The sequence below is a fragment of the Syngnathus scovelli genome, chromosome 5 (genome assembly GCF_024217435.2).
Source record: "Syngnathus scovelli strain Florida chromosome 5, RoL_Ssco_1.2, whole genome shotgun sequence".
Taxonomy (NCBI): Eukaryota; Metazoa; Chordata; class Actinopteri; order Syngnathiformes; family Syngnathidae; genus Syngnathus; species Syngnathus scovelli.
The window spans coordinates 4,394,184-4,409,145 of NC_090851.1; the positions used below are offsets into that span (position 1 = coordinate 4,394,184).

At 38.8% G+C, this 14,962-nt stretch overlaps 2 protein-coding genes across 2 annotated transcripts in view; both read left to right on the forward strand.

The window, feature by feature from the left end:
- The first annotated feature begins 1,731 nt into the window (after window positions 1-1,731).
- Window positions 1,732-8,592, forward strand: zgc:174863 (uncharacterized protein LOC100136852 homolog). Its single transcript, XM_049720847.2, has 8 exons — window positions 1,732-1,896; window positions 4,636-4,715; window positions 4,823-5,152; window positions 5,408-5,719; window positions 6,611-6,742; window positions 7,254-7,292; window positions 7,372-7,428; window positions 7,508-8,592. The coding sequence occupies exons 2-7, from the start codon at window positions 4,640-4,642 to the stop codon at window positions 7,425-7,427; spliced, it is 945 nt and encodes a 314-aa protein (XP_049576804.1). The 5' UTR covers window positions 1,732-1,896; window positions 4,636-4,639; the 3' UTR covers window position 7,428; window positions 7,508-8,592.
- A 1,339-nt stretch (window positions 8,593-9,931) lies between these two features.
- septin9b (septin 9b) overlaps window positions 9,932-14,962 on the forward strand; it is a 36,753-nt gene continuing 31,722 nt past the window's right edge. Inside the window, exon 1 of the mRNA XM_049720833.2 lies at window positions 9,932-10,077. Within this exon, the coding sequence (XP_049576790.1) occupies window positions 10,056-10,077 (22 nt within the window). The 5' untranslated portion in view covers window positions 9,932-10,055. The remainder of the gene's footprint in view (window positions 10,078-14,962) is intronic.

The window sequence follows — 14,962 nt, forward strand, 5'->3', positions numbered from 1 at the left end:
TGACGTGATTTCGTTTAAGCAATAAAAGTTTGCGCTCTCTTTTTTGTGCAAAATGAGAAACCAAAACCAAGTGGAGTGGTAACCAATTAAATGGATAATATTAGCATCTTGACTATTTATAATTCAAGGAAGATTTTCCATTCTGTGGTTTGATGATAGAATGTTCTTCCTTCTGTTCAGGAGGGAGACACGCCTGTATGTGACAATGGTGAGTGTATTTTTGGTTCATCATCTTTATCATGTTAACAGTGTTGCATACACTCTTTAAAATTCATGCCAAGGTGTGAGTAAAAAAAAAAAAAAAAAAAAATCTAGCTCTGTTTTGTGGCCAATCATAATCACGTGTGTGTGTTTTTTTGTGACTCCAGGCAGCGACGCTGCTGACCCGGTGGTTGCTCCCGAGCGTCAAGATAATGCCCCCCTAGCTGAGGATCCGGCAACTGAACCATCTTCCGGACGTCGGAATCCACCGGGAGGAAAGTCCAGCCTAATCTTAGGTTGAATCGCTTCTAAAACAGCCCGGCGTTACTCCCTTCCTCCCTGATTCCTCTTCTCCTCGGAATATCTCAAACTGCTACTTCAGACCTGCCAGTTCTCTTCCAAATCTCAATTGCGTTGTTTTGGTACCTCCTTGCCGGAACCATTCTTTGTACTGTTCTTATTTATTTTGACAGAAGCACTTTATGTCAGCCGTTCAAGAGACTGCAAGGATCTCGAAAGAAAGCTTTCACATTCGAATTTAGTTCTGAACCGCCCCGCATGCCCGTTTGGTCCTAACCAGAATCGCAAGTTACGAGACACTCCCTGTTAACTGTTTTTAAAATCTTTTTTCTGTGATAAGAACATGTTGTTGTTGTATTGTGACTGCATGGGAAGTTGAACCTTTTTACTCGGTGTAAAGAAACAACATAAGAACATGGGAAAATTCTTAATTCTGCCTTTTTGTATTGTAGTGGCAAAGCTCGTAATGTTTTAATCGCTCATATTCACTCTGAAGCAAATGTGCCTCTTTTGCGTTGGAAAACTCCGTCAAATTCGGATTGTCTGCTTGCATGTAAAGCAGTGACACAGTTACATTGCGTTACTACATTGCAAAGTCAGCAGAATGTTGTTGGGCCTGATGTTAAACAACATTTCCTACATTTGACAAGTGACCTTATGACACAGCTCGGCCTATGTTTGTTATCGTTATGCGTATACTATGTTTATTATTACACTGCTTGTATGGGTTAAAAAAAAAGCCAAATTGTTGTGTGATGTTCCACTGTCATTACAAATACTTCCCTGTGGCATACTGAACTGGTCTTTTTTATGTTTGGTTACATTTTTTGTCCTGATGCTGGATGTTGAAGTCGCTTACAAGGGTTTGAAGAAATGGCACAAGTGGAAAATTGGCATTAAAAATTAATTCAGATCTTGGCTGCTTGTCTTTATTAGCTTGTGGGATTATTATTTTTTTTTAACCTTGTATTACTTTTTTTTTTTTGCTAATATTACTCAACATGTTTCATGGAATAGCCCATGAAGCTCATAATCTAACACAGCTTCTGGAACAGATCTCACTAAACTGCTTTGGAGGTGACGCAACTACTCCAAATCTGGTTTTTATTTGATCATTTTAGAACGCCACCATAATGTTCATTTTGTAGCTGTTTCTTTTTCCGCTTTTTTTTTTACTTTCGTGTACTTTTTTTTTTGCATTTTTTGAAATTTGCGCGTGTATGACTCAAAACAGAAGTGAAACAAAAGTGAAAGTAGGGGGCGGGAATGTCTGCGGGCATTAGGTTAACGAGCCGCGAAAGACAAAGGCAAGTTTGTCGCTGCTGTGTGTGGTGTTGACGTCCGACGAACATTGCCTTTTCCTCCACTACACAAATGCCCAACGATATGCTTTAGGTGAGTCAACATGTTCACGTTTAATTGGTGTTTGTTTATGTCCACGTCACGTGTGTATTGTTTAATATACTAGCTTTATGGGGGGGGGATAAGGTAAACATTCCGTGCTGAGCTCAACTCATTGGCACTTTCGCTGCAAATGTGATACGCTATCAGCACCCCCCAAAAAAAAAAAATAATAATAATAATTATAAAAATTGTCATGATAAAAAATAGGGTTCTCGGTTGTTTTTAGTCAAACGACTCCATTAGGGAGTATATTATTTTTATTTTTTTATTATTTTATTTAACGCCATCGAAAATCAACATGTTGCAGTTCCCGTGGGGTATATTATATTTACATTTGAACTGTCTAATAGAAAATAACTTAATCACATTCAGTTAGATTAGGTGAGTATTTATTAATTTTCTAAATTTCTGAGGTTGGGGGTTCAAATCCAGGTTCAGAGTTTGTGTGGGATCTTTCAGTTTACTCTACTTACAGTACAAAAATATTAATCTTCCAGTGCTGAGGGACAGCGACTCAAAACATAGCAAAGAGGTTTTAAAGCAAAAAAAAGTCAAATGTGTTGGCTAAGTCTGTGAAATCCAATTGAGCATGCGCATACTTGAGGTTGCAAGTTCTGATTCAATTCTGATTAATATTGCATTTTTGGAATATGAGTTAAGCAGCAAAATTCCAGCATTAACCAGCCCAGTGGGCAACCATTTTGTCACTTTCTGTCCACTGAAAATGACATCATTTGCCAGGTCCAGGTCACAAGCAATCATGGTTAAGCTTTACGAAATCGATGAGCTGCACAGAACATACTATTACCGAGAACATTTGGGGATCGACTTTCCTTTAAGCAATGCAGGCAAGCACTTGGCGGAACTAGGTCACGCTGCACTGTTGTTTATAACCATTTACAGGCCTTGACATGAGGCATAAATTCAAAAATAACTGCTCCTTCTCTTCAGGCAACTATAGTGTATTCCAGTATGTAAAACTGCGACAAGGTCCTTGTCGTAATAATATGCATGTTCTATTGGACGAGCATGTCTTCCTCTCAGTTCTTAGTTGAGGGCTGTGAATCCGTGGAGTTATATTTTCCATAATGAGGAAAATCTCTCGAGAAGAAAGATCGATGGATGCATGGTTGGATGAATGTTTTGATGTCTTTACATTCTTGGCCATTTTTGTTTTTTACTGCCACTTGCTGTCGACTGAAAATGACTGCACAGTGCCCAAGGGCTCAAGTTGCGAAACTGTGGAGCTGTGCATAGAAATAATGTAAATTTTATGGCTAGTATTTTTAAAGAAGAAGCAGCAACTTTACACTGGATGACCTTTCTAACACGACCCACCTATTTCCAGGGGAGGCCATCCAGCCTAATGGTAATTTGGGATTTTGAGGAATTTTTTTCCCCCCGCCCCGCAAACGGTCCCTGGGCTGTGACTGTTTCCTCACAATACTCCTAATGCAAAAAAAAAAAAAACCAAAAAACAAAACCAGATGCAATATATGTAAACCAGGCTTGTTATGGCCTGTTTAGTGTAGTAGAGCACAAGATTAATCTGCTAATAATCATTTAAATCACAGATTGACCAACTGCATCTAGACTCCATGTAGGGTTGTTGCTTTCTATCATACCTTTGACTATTTCTTTTTTTTATTTATTACTTTATATATTTTTTGGCAGATGAGTACTCCATTCCTTGAGAAAATGTGGAGGTGTAGCTGTTCCCGCATAGTGAAATCTCTGGACACCACTCTTCCTGCTCTGCTTTTACTTAAAATGTTCGTGACTGTTTCCTCACAATACTCCTAATGCAAAAAAAAAAAACCAAAAAACAAAACCAGATGCAATATATGTAAACCAGGCTTGTTGTGGCCTGTTTAGTGTAGTAGAGCACAAGATTAATCTGCTAATAATCATTTAAATCACAGATTGACCAACTGCATCTAGACTCCATGTAGGGTTGTTGCTTTCTATCATACCTTTGACTATTTCTTTTTTTTATTTATTACTTTATATATTTTTTGGCAGATGAGTACTCCATTCCTTGAGAAAATGTGGAGGTGTAGCTGTTCCCGCATAGTGAAATCTCTGGACACCACTCTTCCTGCTCTGCTTTTACTTAAAATGTTCATATAAAAAATAGCACTGTGGGAAAATGAGAGTCCACCAAAAGAAAGGATGAAAAAAAATCCCACACACACTGTATTGATTTAATTGATCCGAATGAGACACGCTAACAATAACAAGAATCCCTCAAATGATGTCATGATAAAACAATCAATTTGCTTGTCTCAAATAATAGCTTGGTGATTTTGCAATTTTGGACTGCGCAGCCCATTTCTTGGTCTATGGTCGATTATTATAATTTCACATGCAGTGATAAATTTTACTTGTCATACACAAGAAAAATGTCAAAAAATCTACTGTGATGCACACTTGTAATATTTGTGGGACTGGTCAAGGCTGGTTAACATCCGGTCCACTTCCGATAAAATGACTCATTTCGATGTTTAGTGGAACATCAACCTTCCTTCAATGAATGAGTAAATATAATCCGAAAAGAAAAGTGAAATAGCAACTGCAAACATCCTCTATTAAACGAGTCAATATAAACCCGAAAAGAGAAGTGAAAACATCAACTGCTCGTTCTCCGAAGGATTGCGCAATCGTTCATTTCGGCCTGTTGGGACCGATTTACAGGCGAAAAGAAGTGACTTTTGCCTTGTCCATTTGCAGATGAATGACAATGGGCTTAGCGGGTTTTGTTTTGTGGCTCCTGACGGTGTTCTGCATTGGTGGGCAACATACATTGAATGGTAAGTTTTGTTCTTCGGTGTATACGTACAAAAAAAATATCAATTTGAGATAAGGGCTAATCTTTTTTTCCATGTATGTGTGAAACTGTGATTTTTTTCGGGGACAGCTTTTATTACAGTGGACTGTAAGAATGAGAACTTGGGCCAATACGGTCAACCATCTGTGGTGGAATGCGAGATCAGGATGGCCAAAGGTGATAACGTGCGCATCGTCGTGTGGAAAAAAGGTGGCTCGACCCTGCTGAAGTTTTTCAACAATCAAGTTGATCCCACATCGCCGCTGGGCTATTCATTTGCCGAGCCGTCCTGGAATAGCAAGTCCTCGAACGTGTCCCTGCTAATCGCCAAAACCTCTGTGATCAACCACGGCGACTATTCGTGCATGGTGATGACCGACAGCGGATCAGACAACAAGACAGCCAGCCTTCATGTCACGGGTGAGAGTCCTGTAATACCTGAGAATTGATTATTCTATCAATTTTTCCATCCAATCCAATTTTATATGCATTGAAGCATGTTTAAAAAAAAAAAACTTGACTATTTTTTGCAACCCCATTTTGAGTATTAGTGATAAAATATCAACTAAATGTTGTTTCATTTGATTTATTAAAAAATATGTCGTGTTAAATTGCAACTTTTATATGTAATATTTAGATGTTTTTTGAATGTAACTTTATTGCTGTCACTCTTAGCCAAATACAAGACACCTAGCATCCGCACCACCTCGACAAACGTCGGCCCATCCTCGCCAGTCACCCTGACATGTCGCTCGGAAGGCGGCTACCCCAAGGGCCGGTTGGGTTGGTTTGTCGGGACGACAGGGCAGGGGGAAAGTGCTGAAACTGTGGCCGAGGCGATGGAAAACGGACTCTTCAGCCTGTCCAGCGAGCTAACTCTGTCGCTAGGGCAGGACGCCTCCAAGTACACCTGCATGGTGTTCAACGCCAGTGGCGGCATTGACGGCGAGGCTAGTGTGGTGCTACCTGACCATACGCAGGTTGCAGGTAAGCCAACACAACTTCTATTGGCTTAAAGTCAGGTGATTGAAATTTGTTCCAAAACTTTTGAGTGGTTTGCATTTTGTTCCACGGGATGTATATATAGACTGGTTCTCTGACAACCCGAACGTTGTGGGTCCGATCTTCAACTCTGCATGTCAAAGTGACGAGTAAATGATTATTAATAATCTTAATCTTTGGCTTTTATTGTAGCTGGCTCGTTTCAAATCAGCGTGAATTCAAAGAGCGTGAGAAGATAAAAGTGCTTATTGCTAGTTATGTAACGAAAGAAAGTTTACTTGAGAGTGACAGACAAGTTCAAACTGGTACTGACAGAAATGAATTTTGAAAACAAAGCATAAAAAAGTATGTTGTTTTTTTTCTTTTCCATGACAAGAAGCGTCTTGATTTAATCAGATTTGTCAGATTTACGCAATGGGCGTGGTTTGGATTTCACAAAAGCAAAAACATGCAAACATGTTTGGCTCCAGATAAGATGAAAGCTACCTTTATTATTTTCAGACCTGGGTCAATGGTCACGACTTGCAATTTAAGTTTTGGTTGCTGTTGCATGCGCTGTGTCACAAAGGTACATCATATCTCCACATCAGATTTCCATTAACCCTTGAACTTTTTTTTATTGAAACCATGCACATCGAGACGAGATAAAATCTTTTAATGTCACTTTGCTAGTTGCACAATAATCTTATTTATTATTTATTTATTTAATTTGTTCAGTTGCTGACAGTGACACCCGCATTGCACATATTTCTTTTTTTAAGGGCAGAAAGAGAAAATATTATGTTCCTGTGTGACAGGAAAATATTTCCAATCATTTTTCACTCTAAGCTGACGCAACAGACACTTAGAGCTGTCATGTTTTGTTTCTCTTTGTAGGGATAGAACAAGCGCTGCAAGCTAAAGAATCGGATGTGGCGAGTAGAATCGTGGCACCGTTGGTGGTCATCGGGTCGCTGATTGTTGGACTGCTGCTGTTTTGGGTGCTCAGGGGGAGGAGATGTTCTAAAAGTAAGTGTACTTTACAATGAAACAAGGATAAACAAAATTTGAACATAAAGTTGCATGACAAAGTGAGGAGGTTAGCAGGTTAGCTCATGTTGTAACCGCCAACAGGTTCTCTCATCTCATGCTAGTTCAAGCATGCAGAATACTTGAGTTAGGCCAGGGAAATCCCAAATACAGCAATCCACAAATCCTAAATAGAAAGATTCAAAGTTAAAAGAACATTTGATTCCACGGCTCACTGTCTATTTTTATCCAATTCAGTTTCCATCCACAGATTAGACAAATTCATGGTTTACTTTCTCTTGGTTTGGGTAATATTCTGTCTAATCCAATTTTCATCCTGGATTGGGGAAAATTTTGACTTTGGCGGGTTTGGTTAAGGGCGTATTGTGGATTACTTAAGCCCCAATTTTGATTCCTTCGTTAGGAAACTAACCTCACTACTATTTTAGTTTAGTCCAATTTGCATCTCACGATGATAGTAATTAGTTGCATGACATAATATTTGTTCCAGGGCAACCGGATCCTCCAGTTGAAACAGATCTAGAGCAAGGTAAGCCTGTGCAAATGTGAGCCTTTCTAAATGAAATGTTTTGCTTATTCTCACGTGTGCCTTATGTTCTCCAAAAAAGATAGTCAACAGGATCTCCTTAGTGTGACTTCTGAATGTCAGAAAAGCAACCCATGAGGTATTTACTGCAACTAAATGACAATTTTGTTACTTATTACCCAACTTTGACACTTTGGCATTTGTCCCTTTTCTGTTAGGAAATGCTCTATACGATGTCTTCACGGATTTACCGACAAAAAATCACGAGTCAGCATGCCTCCCCTCTGCATTCACCTCAGCTATGATTTGCACTCAATCAGTTACTCAGCATGATTTATGATTGTTCACTTCAGCTGCAATTGATCAAATTGCTGAATAATTGTAAACTATGTTAAACTGATCTTGAATGAGTAAGAGCAATCTGTGATGTGAACCGTACATTTTAAAAAGTAAGCTATTGGAATGAATTCAAACATTCCATTGCACTCAATTATTGACTAAATATTAGTTCACCACACTTATCGATAATAGGAATCATTGGCTGCTCAGTAAGATAGAAATCAATATGAAAATATCAAGAGTGACTACAGAGGTTGAAAACATTTACAGAGACTGCAATGAGCCAATTACACAAATGCAGTTTCTGTTGTGTTCTTGTTCAGTATCAGGAAGTGTGTTTGCGTAGGTGTGTGTGTAGGATTTGAAATCTCTTTGACTTTCTATATCAACCTGTCAAGGAAAACATAGCAAAAGAAATATATTCGTAACACTATACGACTAATTCTTCTTGTGCATTTTAGGACTATATGTAGCAATACCTGGAAAACATACAAAATAAATGAAAATAAATGCATGTTTCCAGGTCTAATATGCCTTTCAAAGTTTTCACATTTTTTTTATTCTATAAGCAAAAGCATCACCATCATTTGCCTATGTGCCGATAAAACAATTCAATTCTGTTTTTTTATTTTTATATTTTTAAATTTAAGTTCTCATGCTACCTTGATTTATACTATATCATCTATAAATGATATAGTATATCATTTATAGATGATATAGAGATTTTATTAGTATGATCCAAGTCCAAAACAAAATGATTAATCATTAACTTGACTAACATTGCCTCTTGCCTGTATTATGGTGTTTTGATGTTGTATTCCCCCCCCCCCCCCCCCCCACACTGATAGGAAAGTGGATTTGTCCATGTGTTTGTTTCTAATCTGTACAGTTTCGAGATTTAATTTTTGATTTTTTTATATGCGCAACACAATGCAGAATTTATAATAAATGGGATTTGTCTTTATTTTCTGTTGACTATATTCAGTAACTCGACACTGCCGCCTAGTGTACAAAGACCACCACGACATTTTATGACATTAAAAACAAATGGCAAGCTCTGCCTGGTGATTTAGTAAAATATCATTTCAACAACAACTTATTTTAACAACTTAATTTATAATAGGAAAGGCAAGTAATGTATCAAATTGTGATGTTAATTGATTAAGTCGTTCTCTGAGATTTAAATCCAAAAGACTTTAAACGTATTGGCTAAATGCACATGCAAATATATTTTCTCATTGATTTATATCTCTGAAAAACTCTTCCCTCGTTCATGTACAATATTGAAAAGCTCTCCAAACACTTTTTCCTTTCGCTTTGGCTTTCTAAAGGTCATGAACGCGATAAAGGGTGCCAAGTGTTTAGTTTCGTCGAGCCAGCAGAGGGCAGCAAATGGACGTCAAACGTATCGTTACAGATGAAACAAACTACACTAAAACAAAACAAAAAAGGAAATTAGTTTGTTCAAAAACTTATGGAAACTAAAATCTTAACTATAAATGAAAATCCCAAACCATTACAACTGTGATTATGAAATTTCCTTCAAATAAACGCCAATTAGGAGTATTAAAAATACCGTTGTCATTATTTGCCTATATATAATAATACATTTTGCAATACTGGCAAAATGTACAAAGTAGGACTTTAATTTAGGAGTCTTTTCAAATTCTCATATCATGTATATTGTAATATAGTTTAAGTCAAGAATTAAAAAATGAACTTCTTCAAGGCGCACAATTTTTTAATTTATTTTTAAATTTGGATTTTAACACAAATGTTGCAACAAGACACTTTAGAGATTTGGTATATTAACAAGAAACATTGAATTGACACACATCATTTTGCTTTTTCCGGCCACATAAAATGATGTGACGGGCCAAATCTGGCCCCCGGGCCTTGAGTTTGACACGTCCCCTACAAGTATACCTCCATTTTATTTTCTTGCTTGGAAGGAATCACCAAGTTTTTGCGACATAACAAGACAAATTGTCTCAATATTTCATTAATATGACCTCTAACCCAAGTGACTGGACTGGAGTTGACCAAATCTATTCCAATCCAGGAAGTTGTATCCCAACTCCAACACACCTGATTCAAACCATCAGGATTGTTTCCAGGTTTTTGCAAAGCTTGCTGAACAGGAGCTCTTGAGAACTAGATTTAGGCACGTCTCCCCAATATGGTGGCAGCTTCTCGAAACGAAAACCCTCCTACACATACGTCATGGCAGGAGGGGGGGGGGGATTCCTCACCAACCCCCCCCTCCCTTTAATAGGCGCGTGCTGTCTTGCATCTCAGCATCCTCACCACACAGCCAATCACGCCACGCATCCTGCTCTGTGTGCCGCACGGAGTCACGCTCTAATTAGACTGTAAAGTGAGCAAGATTTCTTCTTCTGCTTCTCCGTACAAGTGGAAACAGACAGCATGAAGAAAACTCCAAATCCAGGTAAGGACATTTTTCAGTAGACTTGTAAATATGTGTCATTTCTGATGTTTGTGTCTATGGTAAAGCCTCCATTAAAAGTTGGTTTTGGTCAGTGTATCTCTTTTGGGAGTATTTTGGAGGACAGTTGTGCATGAAGCACCCAAGGGTCCGCCACTAGGTCTCCTGGCTTTTAAAGTCAGATGTTCATCCCAGATGACCTTTTTTTCTCTCTGTGGATGCACCGGCTCCCTCAGGGACTCTGGCCTCATTGTGCTCTCACAGTATTCTGCTTTTGTGTATGGAAGTTTTTGGACTGTGCATAGGATGGACAATCACACCCCCCAGACATTTTTTTACGTACCGACCTAACTGCATTGAGGGCAAATGGGTTCAAACTTTTGCTGGTTTAAAAAGCGCTACATGCATTTCATAGCATTGTGTCACATGCGATATTGGAGTACTTTTTAAAAATATATATATTTTCTGCCATATTTGGCTTCTAATATTTTGACTCTTGCAAGGTTTAAAAATTCTACAGTGAAGCCCCCAAAAATATTATAGCTGGTTTTCTTGACGATTTGCAAGTGGAATAAACAAGTGAAGATTGACGTAGTAGAGACAAATAAAAGTTCGTCATTCTGATAAAATAGCAGAGCGTATTGACCAAATTCATATTATACAGCAGTGCCTTATGATTATATAGTAGTGGCTAAACTATTCATTTATTTATCCATTTATTAATTTAATTGTTTATTTATTTATTTATTTGTTTGTTTGTTTATTTATTCCTCTGACCTAAACATAAATTATGATTGCTAAAATGCAGATTTTTTGAGTAACTTTTCTTCTGGGCCCCATCTGCATGGCCAACATTTAGGAACACACAAAACAGACTCTTGGGAAGGGGTCGCTCCAGCTGAGACGGGCACAAGCAGATTCTTTGACGCAAAAAGGGCACCGTGAAATCCAGGCCTAGAGAATATTCATTACTGTTGACCGAAAATGACATCGCAGTCCCACACATTTGCTTCCACCTATATCGCAAAGTATATTTTGGGATGTTGATGGAGGGACCTGGTTTGACTTGATGAGCTAAATGGACTCGTGTGATTCTCCACTTTGAATTGCAGTGACCCCGAATGAACAGAGAGATTCGTCGAATGAATGCACTACGCTTCTTTGACTCCCCCCCCCCCCCACTTCTTTCAACGCATGAGAGATCACAGTCCACTGTGTTATATCGTCTCATGGCCTGTCCTCAGCTTTCAATATACTTCTCTATGTTGGACATTTGCCCGGGGGAGCGTGTTATGAGGATTTATTCCACTTTGTAAAAGAGTGTTCTTGATGTTGACCTGCAGGTTCAAGTGAACACTGGAGCAAAAATAATGTGGTGACAGTGGAAAAGATATTTGGAAAGAAAAAGGACTCAATGTTAGCTGCATTGCTGTGTGACGAAGGCTCAGGTCATAAATTATTGCTACTATTATTTAATTATTTTAATTATGTATCCTCTGTGAAGATTGAATGACTAGTATTACTGCTGAACCGAGAAGCCGAGAGAGGAGCTGAGTGTTAAGTACAATATATCTCTTGAAGGGAGTATGAAAAATTCAATTATGTCTTCAGAGAGCTATTTTTCTCATTAATATGCATGATAAATATTTGTTTTTGGTGGCAGAGGCTTGAATGGATTACATTTATTTCAATGGAAAAAATGATGAGTCAGTGTTTTGAGAATCAAATTGAAAACAATTGAAACTAATGTGCAAATTCAATGAATCCTTTGTCATGCTCCCTCCATTGAGTCCAATAGAGTAGTAGCAGGCGAAAGGGAGTCTAAACAGTTCTTTCTTTCTCTCCCACAATGTCTGCATTTTCTTGCGCGTGACTCACATGTTGACCTTAGATTGCCACCACACTGCGATTTGATTCACAATCTCGAGTAGAGCTGCCAAAACTTGGTGGGTCGTGAAATCTTTCTTATCACCTTAACCTCCCGTGCTTGAGCTCATCTATTGGGATTAAACTGCTCTTATCATTCCTCTTTAGTCAGCAGCGAATTCAAAAGGCTCTTTGTGTCTGCGATTCTTATGAGGTTGGCTGGAGATACTTTGCAAAGTTGAATTCATCTCATCCGGAGTTGATAACTTTTTCGCTCAGCTGTTATCTCAATCCTCCAGGAAATGACACATCGTATTTGCTCGTACTTTTTTTTTTTTTTACCATATGATCCATCCATTTATTTTGTCATATTGCTAGTCCTACTTAACTAGATACATAATGCGACTTTCAGAGGAAGTGTCAATAAACACCTGCAACCATGTGGTTGCAGAAGTGTGCACCCCCCCTCTCAAGTCTCACAAATCCTTACGGATGAGCGCACATGCATGCAAATGTGAGTATGACATCATGTGCTACCGTGTCTAAAAATAGAGCGAATGGACCGTGACGTTCCGACGTGTAAATAACATAAGGATGTAAACGGGTCACGTCGCTGCTGCTTAGCGTGACGAGCAGCCAGCCAGTCGTGAAGGACTTTACTCATTAGACAAAACACCTGATGTAACACGCAAACGCCATTAAAACGAGTGTCTTTTTTTTTCATTCTCCGGTTTTGCTTTTGCCCCAATCAACATCAACCTAAATGTGAACATTAGAACATCTCACCGTTTGCTTCTTCCAAATAAACGCCTCGAGGATCGGAACGCTCTGCATCATTTGTATCTTTTGCATGGATTGCAGTTGTCTGGACAGAAACTTCAGATCAGATAGTGGACTTGCAATCTGGTGTATCCCACGGGCAAATGCAAAACAGAGGCAGTAAGCAAGGATGTCAGCAGCAGCCCAAAAAACAGAGATGAGCCAAACAATTATCAAGAAGGCCAAAGAATGAGGTGTACAATGAATTACTGTTGAAAAGAACAAGGCCAGAGGTTCATCTCTGGGAAACATATGTGGGGCCCATGGTGGTTTTTGGAATATTTGAATGGACTTTCATACTCACCCGCCATGTTAATTATTATTTTTTAATTACTTTGAGAATATGTTTCTGAACACGTTATATGCAGTTGTATGCTAATAGTACTGCATTGTATCGAATATTTGGGAATTTCAATAAGGCACCTGGGACAACTACGGGGGGTCCTTAGTACCCGGAAGTAATTGACAATGAGCGGGAGTTTCGTCGGGTCTTGACTTTGACTGCCGCTGTTGTGTGTGTTTCGGGTGAGTAAAGCTTTTTTTAAAAGATATTGAGCAGAAATTGCGAAACTGAGCTAATTATTGTTTGAGAATATGATACATGCGGTTACGGTAGCATAATGTATAATTTTGCTTATAACATGGACAGTGTGTGATGTTTATAACGGCCTCGCAGTACCCGGGTGTTGACTAACTGAAAATGCAAATACAAAATGCGGGAAATTAAATTCGTAATTAATGATTGAAATTAATTTTCTAGAAATTACACCACCATAATAAAATTGTGAAATACGGGAAAAAAAATCTAAATTATATTCTTCAAAATTAGAAGGGGGGAGGCAAGTAAATAAATTCATCCCTCGTTTGCTAATGATTTGGTATAAGCATAAAGCCCGAGACTTTGTTTACAAACAATGAAATATTTAGATTTATTGGTTACATTCAGGCATGGGTCATTTATGATTGGGCACAATCGATAATTAATTCTGACCATATGATAATAGCTGAGTGAAAATATTGTAGTGTCACAGTTTCAATATTACGACGCTAAAAATCACCATTTTAAAATACTTGAGAAACTAACAATTCTGTTTCCCCCATTGAACACAATAAATAAAAAATAAAAAAACATATTCATTTTAAAGTTCTTCAAAATAAGTAACTGTGTCTTATGACCGATGAACTATTTTTAGATCAGACTCAAAAAGCTCATCTGATGAGTGCCAGGATTAGCTGTCATTAAAAATTTGCTTTTTAAAACCTGGATAAACCATCAAACCGCAAGATCAGTTCTTCAGGTGGGGAGAAGGAATTAGATCTGATTCAGTTGAGCTGTGACCCTCCAACTGGGAGGGGCAGGAGAAACATCTGTCCAGAAACCCATCTTTCCAATACGTTTCCGATACATCGGCCTATCCTCCATTTTGCCGTCTTTGTGTTTTCCCAAAGTCTTCCTCAGGTATTGATTTGGGCTCCGACTTGGTCATTTGATTCCCTTCCCCTGTCACGCTCATCAAACAATCCATTCCGGGCGTGCTCCGAAGCCAAACTCCACATGAGCAGAGATGACCGCAGAGCTTATGTGTGTGTTTGTGTGTGTGTGTGTGTGCGCGCGCGCACTGGCACATGTGTGTGCACATTGTCGAGGTCCAAGTGGTGGATTTGGACATCAGGGGCTTGGCATGCTGATTATAGAGTGCCGAAGCCACGAGGAACCGCAGGAACTCTCCGTTTCTTCTCTTTCTTTTTCCAACATCATCCCTCTTTCAATTTCGGGCACATACGCCGAGTTGGAGGTGAAAGCGGTGGGGCCTCGTGCTGATGTGGCGATTTTTATAAGAGCTTTGAGGTTGGGATCACAAAATAAAGTCGAGATTGATGGGCTTTTAATTAAAATGGCTTATGATTACATGAGCTAATTATTTCGCATCATCATCTCTGCGCGAGCGGAAAAATTCATTTTGATCGCTCTTCACTGGATAGTTTGTTTGATCACGCAGAAACTATGCAACTGATGTTTCAGAGACTTTTGGAATGAAGAAGAAAGAGCCACATATAAAAAAAGACTTGCATTAGTGTGGACGGAAAGCAGATGACCTTTTGACCTCGGTGTGTAAAACGGTTTTGATTCAAATATCCCGTCAAGCCATCAGTGTTGTTGTTTGTTGTTCGCCTAATCTGACCATGATTGTGACAATGTCCA